Source organism: Bicyclus anynana, chromosome 17, assembly GCF_947172395.1.
Source record: "Bicyclus anynana chromosome 17, ilBicAnyn1.1, whole genome shotgun sequence".
Lineage (NCBI taxonomy): Eukaryota > Metazoa > Arthropoda > Insecta > Lepidoptera > Nymphalidae > Bicyclus > Bicyclus anynana.
The window spans coordinates 1443973-1464237 of NC_069099.1; the positions used below are offsets into that span (position 1 = coordinate 1443973).

General features: G+C 47.4%; 1 protein-coding gene across 1 annotated transcript; it reads right to left on the reverse strand.

Moving 5' to 3' along the window:
- Positions 1 to 13548: 13548 nt before the first annotated feature.
- On the reverse strand, positions 13549 to 14760 carry LOC128198922 (uncharacterized). Its single transcript, XM_052886678.1, has one exon. It carries the CDS (start codon positions 14758 to 14760, stop codon positions 13549 to 13551), a length of 1212 nt encoding a protein of 403 aa, XP_052742638.1.
- Between the last annotated feature and the right edge of the window lie 5505 nt (positions 14761 to 20265).

A 20265-nucleotide genomic window follows, 5' to 3' on the forward strand; every position in this document is an offset into this window, starting at 1 on the left:
GTCTGACCGGTCCGCTCCGATCGTCTGGCCGGTCCGCTCCGGTCCAGGTCTACTCCTCTTCACGGTCGGTCCGGTCCAGGTCCGGTCCTCGGTCCGCGGTCCGGCGGTCTGGCCCGCTGCTCTTTGCGGTCTGGTCCAGTCCTCTGGTTGGTCTGGTCCTGGTCCGCTCCGGTCTCCTGGTCTGCTTCCTTGGTCGGTTGATCCGTGGTCCGGACTCCTGGTTGGTCCGGTCCTGGCCCGCTGCTCCACGCGGTCCGGTCCAGTCCACAGGTTGGTGTTAGTCCTGGTCCGCTCCGGTGTCCTGGTCCACACCGTTAAGTCGTTGGTCCGATGTCCGGTCCACGGTCCCCTAGGTCGGTCCGGTTCGCTGCTGCTGCTCCGGTCCCCGGTCCGCACCTCTTCGTGGTCTTTACCGGTCCGGTCCGGTCTCCAGTCCCGGTCCTCAGACCCCTGTCACACCTCACGCCCAGGCTATACGCCCGGACGCGAGGGCATAGGGCCGTCAAGGCCGCCCGCCGAAGACGACCGCTCGCGTCGGCGGTCTGTGCGCGACTGAGGTGGCTGGGTAGGGCGAGCCGCCTACACAGGCGCCCGGCTGTTCCTGGTCCGGTCCGGTCCTCGGTCCGCTGTCAGCCCGGTCCGTTGTCCAGTCGTTGGTCCGATGTCCGGTCCACGGACCCTAGGTCGGTCCGGTCCGCTGCTGCTGCTCCGGTCCCCGGTCCGCACCTCTTCGTGGTCTTTACCGGTCCGGTCCGGTCTCCAGTCCCGGTCCTCAGACCCCTGTCACACCTCACGCCCAGGCTATACGCCCGGACGCGAGGGCATAGGGCCGTCAAGGCCGCCCGCCGAAGACGACCGCTCGCGTCGGCGGTCTGTGCGCGACTGAGGTGGCTGGGTAAGGCGAGCCGCCTACACAGGCGCCCGGCCCAACCACTGTTCCTGGTCCGGTCCGGTCCTTGGTCCGCTGTCAGCCCGGTCAGCTGTCCAGTCGTTGGTCCGATGTCCGGTCCGCTGCTGCTGCTCCGGTCCCCGGTCCCCGGTCCGCACCTCTTCGTGGTCTTTACCGGTCCGGTCCGGTCTCCAGTCCCGGTCCTCAGACCCCTGTCACACCTCACGCCCAGGCTATACGCCCGGACGCGAGGGCATAGGGGCCGTGAGGGCCACCCGCCGAAGACGACCGCTCGCGACGGCGATCTGCGCGCGACTGACGCCCGCTGTATAGACGCCCGGCCTTACCACTGTTCCTGGTCCGGTCCGGTCCTCGGTCCTCGGTTCCCCGCTAGCACGGTCCGGTCCTCGGTCCGCTGTCCGGTCGTCGGTCCGATCCGCTGCTGGTCCGGTCCTCGGTCCGGTCCGCACCTCTTCGCGGGTCCGGTCCCCAGACCCCTGTCACACCTCACGTCCTGGCTATACGCCCGGACGCGAGGGCATAGGGGCCGAGAAGGCCGCCCGCCGAAGACGACCGCTCGCGGCGGCGATCCGCGCGCGACTGAGGTGGCTCGGTGAGGCGAGCCGCTTATATAGGCGCCCGGCCCAACCACTGCTCCTGGTCCGGTCCGGTCCTTGGTCCGCCGCTGGTCCGGTCCGGTCCGGTCCTCGGTCCGCTGTCCGGTCGTCGGTCCGATGTCCGGTCCCCGGTCCGGTCCGCTGCTGGTCTGGTCCTCGGTCCGGTCCTGGTCCGCTGAAGGTCCGGTCCCCTTGGTCGGTCCGGTCCTCGGTCCGCTGTCCGGTCCCCTTGGTCGGTCCTCGGTCCGCTGTCGGTCCGGACCGCCACTCGCACACGCGGCCCAGAGCTCTCGACACGTCCGCACCCGGCGACGAGCGACGCGAGACTGGTTAGGTTAGGTTAGGTTAGGTTAGGTTAGGTTAGGTTAGGTTAGGTTAGGTTAGGTTAGGTTAGGTTAGGTTAGGTTAGGTTAGGTTAGGTTAGGTTAGGTTAGGTTAGGTTAGGTTAGGTTAGGTTAGGTTAGGTTAGGTTAGGTTAGGTTAGGTTAGGTTAGGTTAGGTTAGGTTAGGTTAGGTTAGGTTAGGTTAGGTTAGGTTAGGTTAGGTTAGGTTAGGTTAGGTTAGGTTAGGTTAGGTTAGGTTAGGTTAGGTTAGGTTAGGTTAGGTTAGGTTAGGTTAGGTTAGGTTAGGTTAGGTTAGGTTAGGTTAGGTTAGGTTAGGTTAGGTTAGGTTAGGTTAGGTTAGGTTAGGTTAGGTTAGGTTAGGTTTTTTTTTTTTTTTTTTTTTTTTTTTTTAACGTTGGTCAGAAAAATGCATTTACGCATCCCGTCCTGAAATAAGACAGGATTACTGTCTTATTTCAGGGCGGGTATGTGGGACTCGCCAGCCGTGAAGCGACTGGAATACCCACTAAAAAAAAACCAACGGAGTGGATGGTGTTATTGCAACACCTCAGTGCTAATGGGATACTCCGAGATGTTGCAAAATGTGTAAGATAGGTGAATGAAATAAGTGTGGAGAATTACATTATAAGTATAAGTGGAATGGATGACAGATAAACTGTATTAATAATAAAATAATCATAAGTGTTAGATAAAAATAAAAGATAGTTAATAGAATATTACGGTACGATGATTATGTTATAATAAATAGAGTATAATATATATAAATATATATATACACCTACATACATACATATACACCCACATATATACACAAATGCCTATATATACGTATACACATACACACATATACTTATATATATACAATAAAACTATAAATAAAATAAGGCTACATATTAGTTCGATTATAGAATCATTTTTATGAACACATGACACGGTAAGATACATTGTAAAAATTAAAGTTATTAAAATTTTAAATGGTAAAATAATTAAAATTATTCATTAATTAAAGTGTACAGATGAACACATGAACACATGAACAAAAATGGTCCCTACAATGAAATCAGCATATGTACATTAGTGAAATGATTGAACGTGAATGGAAAAGGTATTTACAAATGGATGACAATACAAAAATCTAAATAAGTACAGTTACACAAGAACACATGATTCATAAAATCAGCATACATACATAAATTTTTAAAATTTTAAATAGTAAAATAATTAAAATTATTCATTTATTGAATTGTACAAATGAACACAAGAACACATGAAGAAAAATGGTCAGCATATGTACATTAGTTAAATAACTGATTAGAACGTGAGTGGAGAAAATATTCACAAATGAATTATAATACAGAAATCAACACAATTGCAGAGTATGCAGAGTATTAAACAGTCTGGTAGGTAATAGTTATAGCACTAGTTAAAGTTTAAGGGAGGGCAGACTGGAGTTTTTTTTTTTTTTTTTTTTTTATATATATTATATTTCTGTATATATATGGTTGTCTTTTTTTTTTTTTTTTTTTTTTCCCCTTCACGGTCCAGCCCTCCCTTCCGTAGTATCAACATATCAACATATTTGCAATTATAACCGAAAAATTTGACCAGAGAGAATAAGTGAGTTCAAAGTATGTCGTTATTTTAGTTATATACAGTTACAGTTTAGTTTAGTTTTAGTTAGTAGTTAGTGGTCATAGTTATATACAGAGACGCAAAATTAATAGTAGAGCTAATATAATTGACACAAGTGAATTTCGTTACGCATATACTTAGTTACAGAAAGCGTTTGACATAAGCGTAAATGGAATATAACGCGACTATCCATAATCGATTTTGTCGCGCAGACGGTTGGTCAATTGGTTTATAAGTGGACATGAGTTGGAGGTGGCACTGTGGTTTGTTTTAATGGGATTTGCGGGATCTTTACGTTTTTGTTGTTTGGAGCAATTAAAACAGCAAATTTTGTTGTCGTCTGTGTTGTTAGGGCAGTTGCGATAGTTGTGATCAGTGGATGAGCAGTGTGAGCAGATGAGTGTGTCGGACGTACACCTTTTTTGCGTGTGGCCAAATTGTAGGCATTTGAAGCATTGGAGAAGGGGAACGTATTCCTCGACGTGGACCCTCTGGTGGTCCACGTTGAGTCTGCCGGAAGAGACGATGGTGCGCCAGAGCATGGGTGTCGTAATGAAGACTGCATTGTAAAGTTTGCTGTTTCTATTGTTTCTTTTGAATTTAAATTGAAAGTCCTCATCATTAGTTATCAAATTTCTTATAGAGTCATTTTGGTGTAAGATGATATCCGTAAGGGATTCAGGAGTAGTGGATTTGGAGACGCCCTTAAGCAATAGCATAGGTCTAAGTTTTTTAGTGGGCTTAGCAGTGAGTCCGCAATTAGCTGATTCGATCTTTTGAAGGGTGATGTCCCGTTGCTCGCAGTTGTCGAATACTAAGCGCAGTTTCTTATTTGGGATTAACTTGACCTCGGCGGGTGAGAAATTGGTGTCTTTGAAAGTTACGCCCGATCTGAATGCTTTGAGGGTGTGCGAGGCAGTGGGAACGTCCTCGGCCGGAGCGACAATAATAGAGGGTCGATTGGCAGGTATATTGGGATTGTCCGATGGTGTACGAGCGGCGGCAGCATATGACCGGCTAGTCGATTTGACGGATTGGGTTTCTAATCTGAAGGCGCTGCCTATCTCTTCTCTAATTGACTCCTTCAGGCCAGCGGCTAAGATGGTAGGAGAGGCCAACGGATGGGAGGCTAGTTCTCCGCGCAGCATGCGAATTTCCCCTACGCACTCACTTAGTTCCTTCCTTAGTGTATCATTATTACTATTATGGCTGACAGGGTCGCTGACCTCCGACAGGGCGGCCAGAGTTGAAGGTGTAGTTGTGACCGTACGCAAGTATTGATCAATTGATCGTTGGGTCTCGGCTGCAGCCGCAGTAATGAGTCTCTTATTTGAAGCGGTGACGCTTTTACCTTCATTAATCGCCTTGATGGTGGTAGTTGATAGTATTCTAATCACCTTGGCGAGGGAATCGAGGTCCTTGACCTCAGCGGCAGTTGCAGGCAGCTCAATGTAAGCCGACGGAGGAGGTCGCTTGGCGTTAGCTCCTTTCAGAGTAGACTGAGAGATGAGGGAGGGATTACCTGTTACATTGTCCTCTCCAGGCGAGCTGGATACTCCCACCTCGGTGTCCATTGTGCACGACTGTTGTATTCACTGCAATCCAATTATGCACAGCCACTAATCACTGTCACTGAGTGTACACGGAATCAAGAGGTCATGATGACCAATGTCTATCACATAAGGCACTACCCATTAATTTAAGCACAGAGCACAAATCCCGAGATACCCCCCCCACTGACCGAGCTAGGTACCGCTTGCAGGTAAGCTCCGGTCCTCTAACCTTGGTCGGTCCTCTGCCCAGGTTGGCCCCTTCCTTAGGCCCGGACCTCGTCGCGGGTTCGGTCCGGTCGTCTGACCGGTCCGCTCCGATCGTCTGGCCGGTCCGCTCCGGTCCAGGTCTACTCCTCTTCACTGTCGGTCCGGTCCAGGTCCGGTCCTCGGTCCGCGGTCTGGCGGTCTGGCCCGCTGCTCTTTGCGGTCTGGTCCAGTCCTCTGGTTGGTCTGGTCCTGGTCCGCTCCGGTCTCCTGGTCTGCTTCCTTGGTTGGTCGATCCGTGGTCCGGACTCCTGGTTGGTCCGGTCCTGGCCCGCTGCTCTACGCGGTCCGGTCCAGTCCACAGGTTGGATTTAGACCTGGTCCGCACCTCTTCGCGGTCCTTACCGGTCCGGTCCGGTTTCCAGTCCCGGTCCTCAGACCCCTGTCACACCTGTCCTCGGTCCGCTGTCAGCCCGGTCCGCTGTCCAGTCGTTGGTCCGATGTCCGGTCCACAGTCCCCTAGGTCGGTCCGGTCCGCTGCTGCTGCTCCAGTCCCCGGTCCGCACCTCTTCGTGGTCTTTACCGGTCCGGTCCGGTCTCCAGACCCGGTCCTCAGACCCCTGTCACACCTCACGCCCAGGCTATACGCCCAGACGCGAGGGCATAGGGGCCGTGGGGGCCGCCCGCTGAAGACGACCGCTCGCGACGGCGATCTGCGCGCGACTGACGCCCGCTGTATAGGCGCCCGGCCTTACCACTGTTCCTGGTCCGGTCCGGTCCTCGGTCCTCGGTTCCCCGCTAGCACGGTCCAGTCCTCGGTCCGCTGCCCGGTCGCCGATCCGATGTCCGGTCCCCTAGGTCGGTCCGGTCCGCTGCTGGTCTGGTCCTCGGTCCGGTCCGCACCTCTTCGCGGGTCCGGTCCGATCTCCAGTCCCGGTCCTCAGACCCCTGTCACACCTCACGCCCAGGCTATACGCCCGGACGCGAGGGCATAGGGGCCGTGAAGACGACCGCTCGCGGCGGCGATCCGCGCGCGACTGAGGTGGCTCGGTGAGGCGAGCCGCCTATATAGGCGCCCGGCCCAACCACTGCTCCTGGTCCGGTCCGGTCCTTGGTCCGCCGCTGGTCCGGTCCGGTCCGGTCCTCGGTCCGCTGTCCGGTCGTCGGTCCGATGTCCGGTCCTCGGTCCGGTCCCCTGGTCGGTCCGGTCCGCTGCTGGTCTGGTCCTCGGTCCGGTCCTGGTCCGCTGAAGGTCCGGTCCTCTTGGTCGGTCCGGTCCTCGGTCCGCTGTCCGGTCCCCTTGGTCGGTCCGGTCCGGTGTTGGTCTGGTCCTCGGTCCGCTGTCGGTCCGGACCGCCACTCGCACACGCGGCCCAGAGCTCTCGACACGTCCGCTCCCGGCGACGAGCGACGCGAGACTGGTTAGGTTAGGTTAGGTTAGGTTAGGTTAGGTTAGGTTAGGTTAGGTTAGGTTTTTTTTTTTTTTTTTTTTTTTTTTTTTTAAAATCAGCTGCATCCCTCCAACGCAAGTCGGAGCCTTTCTTTATTTATTTCATTTTAATAACTCATTCAAAATTATTTATTTTCAGTCTTAATTTCTGTAACAATCCTTATATATTTGTACTTTAATGAATATCTTACTATTAATATTACATTATACATGCTACAATTTACCTATGTAAATTAATATATTCTAAATTAATATACAATATACATTAGGTCTCTATTGGCCTATATAATATTTTACTAATAGTTTTATTTCTATTTTTATTTGGTATTTTTACTATTTCTGTGACATTATACATATTCCAATTTTTATCTGTGTAATACAATATATTCTTAATTAATACATATAATACACTAGATCTACATTGCCACGTATAATATTACACCAATAGTTGATTCTTAGATTTATTTCTAGCTAGTGCATACCTTACAATCATTAAACAGAAGTCAATTATTTCATTTTGTGTGTCTTTGTTGCGAATTAATGTTGTTAAATTTTTTGTGGTTATTCTGTGATCGATTATTTGCTCAGTGTTAAACCTTTGTCGACAGAATATTGGGCATTCAGTTAGAAGATGGATAGCCGTCTCTTCATTCTCGTCGTCACAAGCGCATGTCGGATTTTCCTTACATTTATACTTGTGCAGATACCCGGCAAATCCTCCGTGGCCTGTCAGGACCTGCACAAGATTAGGGGTAAGTGTGACCTTTTTCAGTGTCTTATGCGCTGTTGAGACGTCGGGAAAGAAGATTTTCGTTGTTTTCGCCCGATCACTACAAATGTATCTGTCATTCCAAATTTTGACGGTTTCCACCCTGATTGACCTCTTAATGAAAGACAAAGGACACCTGTCGTAATCGGGCGCCGATTTTTTGTACTTAGCAGCCTTTTTCGCTAATTCGTCCGCGCGCTCGTTGCCCTCCACCCCTGTGTGTGCTCTTATCCAGAACAGCTTGACCGTTCTGCCTTTTTCATTAAAAGATACAAATTTCTTTTTCATTGAAAATGCTAACGGATGGGCTGCTCCTGCACCGCACAGCAGCTCGAGGGCTGATCTTGAGTCACTAAGAATGCTAATATCCTTGTCGGTCATTTTTCTGGCAGTTTCTAAGGCCTGGCTTAAAGCATACATCTCCGCCTGAAACACTGTGCAAAAATCGCTTAGACGGAACTTTTTTGTCAGTGTTTCTTTGCCATTCCTCCAGCACGAAAGAGATGCTCCTACCTTACCTTCAATTTTGCTTCCGTCAGTGAATATTAGCATTCCTTGTATCTTGTGTTTTTCCATCGTCTCGGGCTCAAGATTTTCGATACAGTCGAAACAAATTTCGGGCTCTATTGCAGGGTGTATTGCTCTCGTAAAGCATATCCTTTCCTCGACCACGTTTCCAAACAAAAAGTCTTGCGGTTTTCCGCGTTTGGCTTCATACAGTGCCTGTGCTTCTTTAATGCGTAAGTCTAGCGGCAGAAGCCCCGTCAGAGTGAGTGCAGCGTGCAAGGAGACTGTCCTGTATGCCTTACAGATTTTTTGGGCGAAACCCCGTTGCACACTGCCCAGATACTTTTGGACCGTTATTTTGTCAGCCGCTGGCGCCCATACACTGGCCGCGTACATAATAATTGGCTCGATTACTGCCCCGTATATGGTCCTGATTGTCTCGGTGTTCAATCCCCAACTTATTTTAGCTGCCCTCGCTAGAGGTTTATAGATGTTTGTTACCTTTTGGCAGACTGCTCTTACATGGCTATTGAAGGTCAATTTAGCATCGATTATTAGTCCTAAAATTTTCATTTCTTCTACTAGTTGAATGTGGGTACTACCCATGCGTATGTGTGGGGTGTCGAATTTCAGCTTCTTTGTTACAACCATGGCGTTGGTTTTGTGCGGTGCAAATTTCAGCTTGTTTTCGAGACCCCACTCATACACACGGCCTAGTACTAGTGCAGCTTCTGCTTCTATTTTTTGGGTATTGAACCCCGAGAAAACCAAGACTATATCGTCCGCGAAAGCTTGACAATGTACGCCAGTATTTGTTATTATATCTAAAAGTGGGTCCAATAGTATATTCCACAAAGTGGGCCCACTTATAGACCCTTGGACACATCCTTTCGTGGTCAAGGTAGCATACTCCTTTCCTGCGTATCTTATGCAGACTTTTCGATCCCTTAGATAGCTATCCACTATCCTACGCAGATTTTGGGGGCATTTCTTTTCGGCTAATCTACACCTGATTGCCGGCCACCAGGCACTATCAAATGCCCCCTCTATATCTAGCGACACTATCACGTTTATCTTTTTTGCCTTGATATTTTCCCTTATGTGTTGGACAAGGTCGTACAACGCATCTTCTGTACATCGCTGAGGTACAAACCCGTACTGCCTCGCGTTGAGTTTGGGAAGCAGGTGCCATCTTATCCGTTTTATTATCATCTTCTCCAGTATTTTTCCGAAGACCGATAGTAGTCCTATGGGCCGATATGATTTGGGTTTCGTGTAATCGTCCTTTCCTGGCTTCCGTAGGACCACTATCGTTGCCTCTTTCCATAATACTGGGAAGTACGATAGGGAGAGGCACCTGTTTGCCAAGCTCAAGAATAACTCTTGATTCACACTTATAGCGGCTAAACAGATGTCGGCAGTGAACCCGTCGGCACCTGGTGCCTTTCTGGGGTTGAAGGTTTTTAGTACTTGCTTTAGCTCACTCATTGTGAACATGGGGTCATTGGGGGGGCTTGCACTATCAACCGTGCTCTGTTCGGCTAACCTTCGCGTTTTCTTGTGCGTTTCACTATCCTCTTCCTCTATGTCCTGAGGGAAAAATGTTTCGGCCAGAAGCTTCACGGATTCCGCAGGATTCAGGACCGTTCCTCTCTCTATTAAGGGTTGGTCCTCGTACCTTTTTGACGTTTTCCTAATTACTCGGTATATACCGTCCCAGAGGCTTTCTCGGTCCTGGGTCCTGCAGAATTCCTTCCAGCTTTCTGTCTGAGCTCTTGTCGCCTCCGCTTCATACTCTGTTTTTGATTTCAGGTATTGGCTGACTACGTGCTGTCTTCGGGATGCAGCTGCGCAGCGTATCCGTCGCTTTTTCGTCATCATCTGCTTCTTCAGATCATCGAGCTTCGGGGTCCACCATGGTAAGTAGTTTTTATTCCCTCTTACTATTTTAGGAATGGCTTCTTTACATGCCTTCTCCACACAACAAGTGTATGTTTCCACCGCTGCCTCTAGATCACAATTTGCAGTCACATTCTCTATTTCACTTATTTTTACTCCGTTTCCATTTAGGTTTTCCTCTAGTATTTTGCTAAATTTGTCCCAATTAGCTTTTTTCGTATTATATATACGTGTTGAACTAACTGGTCTTGGTTGAGTTTGCTTATCTAGTTCTATAGAGAACGTGATTGCATTGTGATCGGCGCTGGTCATTTCCTGATCTACCTTCCAGTTAAGTATTTTACCAAGCAGTTCGTGGCTGCATAGCGTTACGTCCACCCTACTTTTATAAATCTTGCCATTCCTAACCGTAAAGAAGGTTGGCACTGTCCCTTCATTTAGCACGTGCATCTCCATTTCCTCTATCACACCCATTAGAGTCTCTCCTCGACAGTCTTCTTCATTGCTCCCCCACCAAGTGCTCCAAGCGTTCGCGTCACCCCCTATTACTATTTTTCCTAGCTTCACACTATTAACTATGGATTTTAATTCGGTTAGGTAGGGTTCAATCGGTTGATTATCTTCAAGGTAGATGGAGATCACACCTAGTTGCCACGTGCTCGTTTTAAGAAGTGCTACCGCAATGTTTTCTGTGGTCATATCAGGCTTCTCAACTACCTCAATGTCTTTGTCAAAGACTATGATCGCTGCCTTGACCGGTTTTACTCTAGCCTGTGTTTTTTGTATGACCCTGAAGCCTGCAGATTGTCTCAGTTCACCCTCCGCTCCAACGTATGGCTCTTGTATCATTGCAAAGTATGCTCCTCTTTTTTGCGACTCGTGTATTAGCTCCTGTGTAGCTAGCTTCATCCTTTGTAAATTAGCTTGGACTATCTGGAGCTCTCGTTTGCTGTTTGTTTTGTCCTGGGTGCCCTCAGCAGTACGCAACTTTTGACCTTGCTAGTGCATCCCATTTTTTTCGGATCGGGCAGGTTTCATCGAAACTATTGTGGTCCGTTCGATCAAGCTTGGAACTCTTGCAGTTGCAGCACGTGGGTCGGTCCCCAGCCCTCCATGCGGGACACTCGGTGCGTAGGTGGGGGCCTGCACAGTGACTACAGGTGTCTACTGATTCCTGGCAGGTCTTTCGACCGTGTCCATAGCCCAGGCACCGAGTGCATGTCACCAGGGGGGATTGGTCTTCGACCGTGACCCTCTGCAGATCAATGTGCACCTTTCCTGCTTTTGTTAGACACCTCCATACCGCAGGAGATACCTGCAGGACCACATGATTCTCTAGCGGATTCCTGGCTTTCCTTCGGTACCTCACGCTGGCTCTGTATTCCTCGCTCGGTATGCTCCCCAATATGTTGGCATTTTGTTTGAGTAAACCACCCAGGACGTCTTCATCCGTATTTATTTTCAGGACGTTTCGTAGTATCACCTGTGGGTCTCGGTTGAGCTTTTCCTCCATTAATAGCGTTGCGTTGCCAGTACGTAGCCTTTCCGCTACCTTGGCCAATTCTTCCCGCGTCTGGCAGCCCAACACCACTTTTTGCTCTTTGGCTTTCCTAAGCCTGTCTATTCTAATACCTGTAGTCTTGGCGCTCACTGCTGTGCGGATCTTTGTTATGACGTCCTCGCTCGTGTCGTGTGAGTCTACCGAAGACACAACCAGTGAATGCATTGGGAGAGGCACCAAGGGCAGAGCAGGGGCACCAGCAGGCCTCGCCGCCGCCGCCGCCGCATAGGTCATTCCGTCAGTAACTTTCCAGGTTTCGGTCAGTTTTCCGACATGCTCCTTGACCGTGGTCATATCGGCTCTGGTTGCGACGACCAATTCCCGCTGCTGCTGAAGTTCCGCCATTATCTCCTTTGCGAAGTCCGCGGTTGGAACGGTTGGTACGGTTGAGGGAGGTATCTCTCCACTGAGTCTTAGGGTGATATTGTATAGGCAGGACAAACACTCGATGACTGTCCCTTTTATAGAAGCCTTGATATTGCCCGATTGTTCCAGTTGGAGCTTCGCTTCCTGAAAGAGCTGGTTCGCTACGACTCCTAACTCCTTCAGTGGGCCTTCCGCCGCGGATCTCGCTAAGGAAGGCAGTTCTGTTGACACGGCTTTAGGTAAGTTCTTTTTACGGAGTTCCGGCTCCACGTGTTTCACATTTAAGGTCGCAATGTTGGACATCCTGTTCGTACTTGAGGCTTTTGCTGCCATGTTTCTTCTAAATTTTGAGGGTCTCTATTTATATTAACTAATGCCTAATAGTTGAGGGTGTAAAGGTCCGCTCAACAGTCTTAAAATTAGAATAAAATATAAGAATACTACCTACAAGTAAGAGGTGGGAGATGTAAAGTCTCCCGCCGTCAATAATTAGAACTAGGTATTTGGTTGGGAAATGTAAAGTCTCCCACCGTCAGAGTTGATTTATTTACAATACTATGTTGAGAGATGTAGAGTCTCTCGAGTCAAATATATATTAATAATAATCTTATATGCTAACCTAACCTTAATTTGTCAATAATAATCCCTGGTTTTTGGGAGGTGTAGAATGCCTCCCAAGTCAATTTAGGTTTGTGTTTTTGGTCCAAGACGTTGCAGATCCCACTTCAAGTGTACGTTTCGGATCCTCACAAGTTGTAGAATCCGAAACGTCAATAAAAAATTTTTGGCTCTACGGTATTGCTGGAGTCTTGCACCTCCAGTCAACGCAATAGGGAGGGCGGGTGGGCCAGGAATGCAAATTTGAGCACGGATCCCGTTCCCGCGCGCACTCGCGGTCGCACAGGGAGCAAGGCCGTCTCAAAATTGCTGGAAATTTGGAAAATTTTTTGAGAAATTTACGAAAAGTATGAAAATTTTGAAAAAATGAATATTAATGATTTTTGTTTTTTATGTTACAGGGAGACGCAGGAGGCCTGAAAACGTCGCCCGGACTGCAAATTGACAATTAAAGACCAACACCGACTGTAAATTTTCGAAAAATATTGACAGAATCTATCGGTTAGGTTAGGTTAGGTTAGGTTAGGTTAGGTTAGGTTAGGTTAGGTTAGGTTAGGTTAGGTTAGGTTAGGTTAGGTTAGGTTAGGTTAGGTTAGGTTAGGTTAGGTTAGGTTAGGTTAGGTTAGGTTAGGTTAGGTTAGGTTAGGTTAGGTTAGGTTAGGTTAGGTTAGGTTAGGTTAGGTTAGGTTAGGTTAGGTTAGGTTAGGTTAGGTTAGGTTAGGTTAGGTTAGGTTAGGTTAGGTTAGGTTAGGTTAGGTTAGGTTAGGTTAGGTTAGGTTAGGTTAGGTTAGGTTAGGTTAGGTTAGGTTAGGTTAGGTTAGGTTAGGTTAGGTTAGGTTAGGTTAGGTTAGGTTAGGTTAGGTTAGGTTAGGTTAGGTTAGGTTAGGTTAGGTTAGGTTAGGTTAGGTTAGGTTTTTTTTTTTTTTTTTTTTTTAATTATACCGCTTCCTCCGATGTGGTGGTCGGAGACCTTTGTTACCATTGCTCTGTAATATCAGAATTCAGTTTTTCTCACAATATTTATAATTATAATTTTTATTGCAATATTAGTGGTTGCTTATAGAAACAAGACACGAGCAATTTATATACATGTAACTCTTTATATTCAATAATATAAATTATACAATGCATCTTTATTGTCATGTCTTGTTTCTATTTATTGCAATCTCTGCTATTTTACAGCAGAAGTCCAGGAACGTTTGTCGATCTTCGTTAAGAATGTCAGGGATGGAGTCCCTACACAGATTCATGCATATTTCTATTTGGAGGTCCAAACGTTTTCGGCTGTGCTGCGGGCAATCAAATATAAGATGCAATATATTTTCTTCCTGCCTTTCGTCGCAGACACAGCTTGGACTATCTTTGCACTTGAATCTGTGTAGGTACTCAGCAAAACCACCGTGTCCTGTGAACACTTGTGTCAAGAGAGGCGTCATAGTTGTTTTCTTTAAAAATTTGTGTGCAGCTTCGACCGTCGGCAGAAAGGTCTTTGTCACGGAGGCTGTATGTCCAGATTTGTAGCGTTCGGCCCACTTCACGATGGTGTCTCTTCTGATGTTTCTTTTAATATATGACACAGGACAACCATCGTAATTGGGCCTCGTTTTTAATTTTTCGACAGCCTCCTTTGCCAAAACGTCAGCTCTCTCGTTCCCCTCTATTCCAATATGAGCTCGAACCCAGAAGAAGTTTATTTCTTTGCCTTTTGCCTTCAAGAGAGATAAATTTTTCTTGACGGCAAAAGCAAGAGGATGGAATGTTTCGGTACCGCCTAGCGTTTCCAACGCTGACCTTGAGTCGCTAAGGATATTCACAGATGGTTCCTTGGTTTTTATTGCGACTTTTGTCGCCTGGTAGAGTGCGTACATCTCCGCCTGGTACACTGTGCAGAAGGATTCGAGACGAAACTTTTTAATTAAAGTTTCCTCTCCATCCTTCCAGCACGTCAGGGCTGCACCCACTCCACCCTCCATCTTACTGCCATCTGTGAATATTCTTAGTCCGGTCATCGCTTGTTTTGCCTCGCTTTCCGACTCTTTGTCCTCTAAGCACCGAAACTCCACGGCAAACTCCTCTGAGGGATGCAGGGCATCGAGAAAACTGACTCTCCTTTCTACCTCTCTGCCACACAAAATGTCTTGCGGACGTCCTCTCTTGGCTTCGTACAGTTGGGCTGCCTCCTGTATTCTTAGGTCCAGCGGTATAAGGTCAGCTAGTAGAAGGGCTGCGTTCAGTGACACAGTGCGATAGGACTTGCAGATTTTTTGGGCAAAACCTCTCTGCACTGTGTTCAACTGTTTTTGCGTTGTAATTTTTTCTGTGGCCGGTGCCCATACACTTGATGCATACATTATAATGGGTTCAATCACCGCCACATATATAGTCCTGATAGTCTCGGAATTCAGTCCCCAATTAATTTTTGCTGCTCTTGCCAAAGGTTTATAAATGTTTGTCGCTTTCCGGCACACTGCTGTTATATGACTATTAAATGTCAGTTTATTGTCAATCAATAATCCTAATATTTTTATGATGACTCGGTAAAATCGCTCAGCAGCAGCAGCATTGTCCTGGGAGCCCGGTGCGCCTTCAGCAGTACGCCACTCTCGCCCTTGCCAGAGCGTCCCACTTTTTCCTTACCGGACAGTTTTCTTCAAAACAGTTGTGGTCCGTTAAATCAAGTTTAGCGCTCTGGCAATTGCGACAGGTGGGTTTGTCGCCTGCTTTCCATACTGGGCAGTCTGTGCGCAGGTGCGAACCTGCGCAGTGGCTGCAGATGTCCACGGATTCTTTGCAGTACTTTCGGCCGTGGCCATATCCGAGACATCTTGAGCACTGCACCAGTGGAGACTGGTCTTTGACCTGTACCCGCTGAAGGTCTATGTGCACCTTCCCTGCATCCACCAGACTTCGCCAAACCGGTGGCGACACCTGCAGTACCACGTGGCTCTCGAGCGGGTTCCTCGCCTTCCTTCTGAACCGCACGCTCACCCTGTACTCGTCTGCAGGTATCGCCCCCAGAATGGCGGAGTTTTGCCTTTCGAGGGCACCCAGGACATCCTCGTCATTGTTGATATTAAGCACATTGTGCAGAATGACGAGTGGGTCTCTGTTGGCCCTCTCCTCCATCAGCAGTGTTGGGTTGCCAGTCCGTAGCTTCTCCGCTACTTTAGCCAGCTCTTCTCGTGTCTGGCAACCCAACACCACTTTTTGCTCTCGTGCTTTTCTCAACCTGTCCACTCGTATGCCCGAGGTCTTGGCGCTCACGGCTGCGCGAATTTTGCCTATGACGTCCTCGCTGGTGTCATGTGCATCCACCGAGGACACGACCATAGAGTGGACAGGGCGAGTTTGGGAGGGTAGGCCAGCAGGTCTGGCCGTCGCAGCCACCGCCGCGTATGATGTGCCGTCAGTGACTTTGTACTTTTCTACCTTGTCACTAATTTTTAGGACCTGGTCCTTGACGACACTCATATCGGCACTGACCGCGACGACCAGTTCCCGCTGCTGCTGAAGCTCTACCATCACTTCCCTTGCAAAGTCGGCAACGGTAGCAGTCGGGGCGGCAGGAGATGGTGTCCCGCCGCTGAGACGAAGGGTTATTGTGTATAAGCAGGAGAGGCACTCTATGACCGTCTCCTTAATTGTGGCCTTGATATTACCCGACTGCTCTAGTTGGAGTTTGGCCTCCTGAAAGAGTCGGTTCGCTACTATTCCAAGTTCTTCCAGAGGGCCCTCCGACGCCGACTTTGCCAGATTAGGCATATCTGGTGATGGGGGCTTGACTGGGGGCTTTTTACGGGGTTCTGTTTCTATGTGTTTCATATTAATGCTTGCGACGTTTGAGTTCCGTGTATTCGAGGTCCTTGAAGCCATTTGAAATGTGTAAGTTGAGAGATGTATAGGGTCTCTCAACAGCCGATAGTTACTTAAACCTTATAAATAAATACTTATGCTTATTGCTAGAAGATGTAAAGTCTACTAGCAGTCAATGAATTATTTGAAACCTAGCCTAATTAAATAATTTAAATCACCTAACCTAAGTAGCTGGAAGGTGTAAAGGCCTTCCAACAGTCAATGATAAAACTTACCTAAAAAGCTGGGAGGTGTAAAGCCTCCCAACAATTAACACGTCCTTAACTAAGTAGTTGAGGGTGTAGAGAGCCACTCAACAGTCAATAATAAAACTTAACTAAGGACTTAAAACTAATTTAATAACTTAATCTAATTAGTTGGGAGGTGTAAAGCCTCCCAACAGTCAACAATAATAATATTTATTATAATTAATTAATTTAGAAACCCAACCTAACCTAATATTAGGAGGTGTAAATTGCCTCCTAATCGTCCAGTTTTAGTTTAGACTAAGAGTGTCAAGTACTGAATATTTAGGAGGTGTGGGTTAGGTTAGGTTAGGTTAGGTTAGGTTAGGTTAGGTTAGGTTAGGTTAGGTTAGGTTAGGTTAGGTTAGGTTAGGTTAGGTTAGGTTAGGTTAGGTTAGGTTAGGTTAGGTTTTTTTTTTTTTTTTTTTTTTTTTTTTTTTAATATGCTCCTACCACTGACGAGTAAATGTCAGTGTCCTTTTGTCTAAGAATTGTTGTGCAGGCACTTTAAATTTTGAAACATGAGACTTAATGGTCTCGGGTGTTCGCCTTTGGTCTTGTATTCTTTAATACAAGGTAAAGGTGAGCCTGTTAACTTTTGTTTCTTTGAATTGAAATTTTTACTATATGTTCTGCGAATTTAAGAAAAGGTTTGGAATTTTTGCCTAAAAGCATGGCGGGTAGGGTACCCCTGCACAGATTCAATTGCAGTTCTTGCTCCAGATGTTCACGTCTCGTACTGTGTTGCGGGCATTCTAGGAGAAGATGAATGATTGTTTCTTTGATGTTCTCGTCGCATACACAGTTCGGATCTGCTTTGCAATTGAATCTGTGCAGGTATTCCGCAAACCCACCATGTCCTGTGAGTGCCTGCACAACGGTTGGTGTTAAAGTGACTTTTTTAATAATTTTATATGCACTTCTAGAGTCTGGCAGAAAGGCCTTTGTTACCGCGGCGGTTTCGCTACTTTTGTACCTCCGGTTCCATTGGTTTAGCGATTCCTCGCGGATTAGACGCTTTGCGTATGAAACCGGACACCCGTCATAATGTGGCTTCCTTTTAAGCGAGAGGGCAGCCTCTTTAGCCAGTTCGTCGGCCCGTTCATTACCCTCCAAACCAGCGTGAGCTTTTATCCAGAATAAAGAGACTTCCTTATTTTGGTTTTTGCAAACCTTCAGGTTGCGTTTGATGCTCGTAACCAGTGGATGGAGGGAGCTTTGGCCTACAATCGCCTCAAGGGATGACCTCGAGTCGGTATACAGACCAAAGGACTTCTCGGTGCGCTCCGTTACTAATTTGACTGCCTTACTCAATGCCAGCAGCTCGGCCTGATACACAGAACAGTACGGTTCTAGCTTGAATTTGAAGCACTTTATTTCGGCGTTGTCTTTCCATAAGGAAAGCGCAGCGCCGACCTTACCATCTATTTTGCTACCGTCTGTATATATTTGAAGCTTCGCGCTATCCTGATCACGTAATTGTTGTTCATTACGTATTTCTCCAAAGCCAAGGACCGCTCTCTCCGCAGGATGTTCTAGATTTAAGATTTTTGTTCTTCTTTCCAGGTGCCTGTCCCCTAGTCCCGGCTGTGGTACTCCCCTTTTGGCCCTATACAGTTTATACATTTCGGTAACTCTGATATCTAGGGGTAATATCCCAGCCAGAACCAGAGCGGCATTGAGAGATACGGTTCTGTAAGCTCTGGAAATCTTTTGCGCGAAGCCCCGCTGTATGGCGTTGAGCTGCTTTTTGACGCATATTTTATTAGCCGCTGGCGCCCAGGCACTAGCTGCATAAAGTACGACTGGTTCCAAAACAGCCACGTACATGGTCCTTATTATTTCCGGGTTGAGACCCCAACTAATTTTGGCAGCTCGACACAGTTGCTTGTAAAAGGCCTGCGCTTTTTTGCAAGTATTGCTCACGTGGGCATTGAACGTCAGACTTTCGTCAATGGTTAGTCCCAGGATTTTTATCTCTCGGGACAGTTCAATGCCGATCCCGCCCATGCTCAGGATCGGGGAATCGTATTTTATTTTATTGGTTATTACCATTGCCTTGGTTTTATGCGGCGCAAATTTAAGTTTGTAACGTTTTCCCCAATCCTGGACATAGGCGAGAGCGGCATTAGCCCGTCTTGACACTTCCAAACCTGTGTCCCCATCAACGACAAGCACCACGTCGTCGGCAAATGCCTGGCAGTAAAAATCCCGCTCTTCGAGCCCTTTTAAAAGTGGGTCTAATAGAAGGTTCCAAAGAATCGGTCCCCCTATTGAACCTTGCACGCATCCCTTAGATGTTTCCCTGGTATGCTCCGTTCCCGCATACCTCACGCTGACCTTCCGATCCTGGAGATAGCTATCAATGACTCTTCTTAGGTTTACAGGGCAGCCTTCTTCCGCCAGTCTCACCTTAATGGCAGGCCACCACGCACTATCGAAGGCCCCCTCTATGTCTAGCGATACAACAGTTATGAGCTTTTTTAGTTTTAGCTTGCTATATATGTGTTGCATCAGATCATAGAGGGAGTCTTCAGTACTTTTTTGGGGCATGAAACCATATTGGCGTTTACTAATTTTAGGAAGGATATGCCACTTTATTCTGTTCATGATAGCTTTCTCCAGAATCTTTCCCATAACTGGAAGGAGGCCAATCGGTCTATAGGATTTCGGATCCGTGTAATCGTCCTTACCCGGTTTCCGAAGCACCACCACCACAGCCTCCTTCCAAATGGTCGGAAATAAGCCGAGGTCTAGACATTTGTTGGCCAGTGTGAGGTATACTTCGGGACTCTGTTTTATTACTTGCTGACAAATGTCAGCAGTAAGCCCGTCGGACCCAGGGGCCTTTTTAGGATTGAAGCTTTCAGCTGCCGTTTTAATTTCTGCTTCTGTGAATGGTGGGTCCAGGGTTTCATCTTGAACCCAGTCATTTATGCTATCGGCAGCTTTTCTAATGCTTTCGTGCTCTAGGGTATCTTCTTCTTTTCGATCTTCAGGATAAAATACCTTCGCGAGCAAGACTGCAGACTCCTTCTGGTTGTGAGTTCTTCCATCTTTCACTAATGGTAAGTCTTCTTCCCTCTTTTTTGTCCTGCCAATTACTCTGTAAATCCCTTCCCACATCCGTTCCTTGTCCTGTCTTTCACAAAAGTCCTTCCAACTTTTAATCCTTGATTTCTTAGCCATATTTTCATATATGTCTTTCTTTTCCAGGTACCTTTCGACAACCGTCTTCCTTCGGCGTGGAGCGGCACATCGGATCCGACGTTTTAGCGTGGCGACTTCTCTCTTCAACTTCACGAGGTTCTCATCCATCCACGGTAAGTTTATTTTATTATTATCTTTCTTTACAGGTATTGAATTATCACATGCTTTTTTAATTGTATTTGTGTATCTTTCTATCATTTCATTTAATTCTGCTTTATTGCTAATTTTTCCTATTTCTATTGCATTAACTTTATTTTGTTGCATCAACTGTGTGGTTTTTTCAAAAAAGACACCCCAGTTTGCTTTTTTGGTATTGTAAACTCTAGTGGTATTACTAATTTTAATTGCTTTTGCTTTAGCTAATCTTATTTTAAACTTAACTGCATTGTGGTCTGAACTTATCAACCCCTCGTCCACCTCCCAATCTTCTATCCTGTCTAGCAGATCTCCCGAGCAGGCCGTCACGTCTACGAAACTAGAGTAGCGTTTGCCACCCCTGTAGGTGTCAAATGTCGGTATTGTACCTACGTTCAGCACGTGCAGACCCAT

Coding starts and splice junctions, on each gene's coding strand:
- LOC128198922 (XM_052886678.1), bottom strand. CDS start 14,760: ATGTATGCATCAAGTGTATGGGCACCGGCCACAGAAAAAATTACAACG.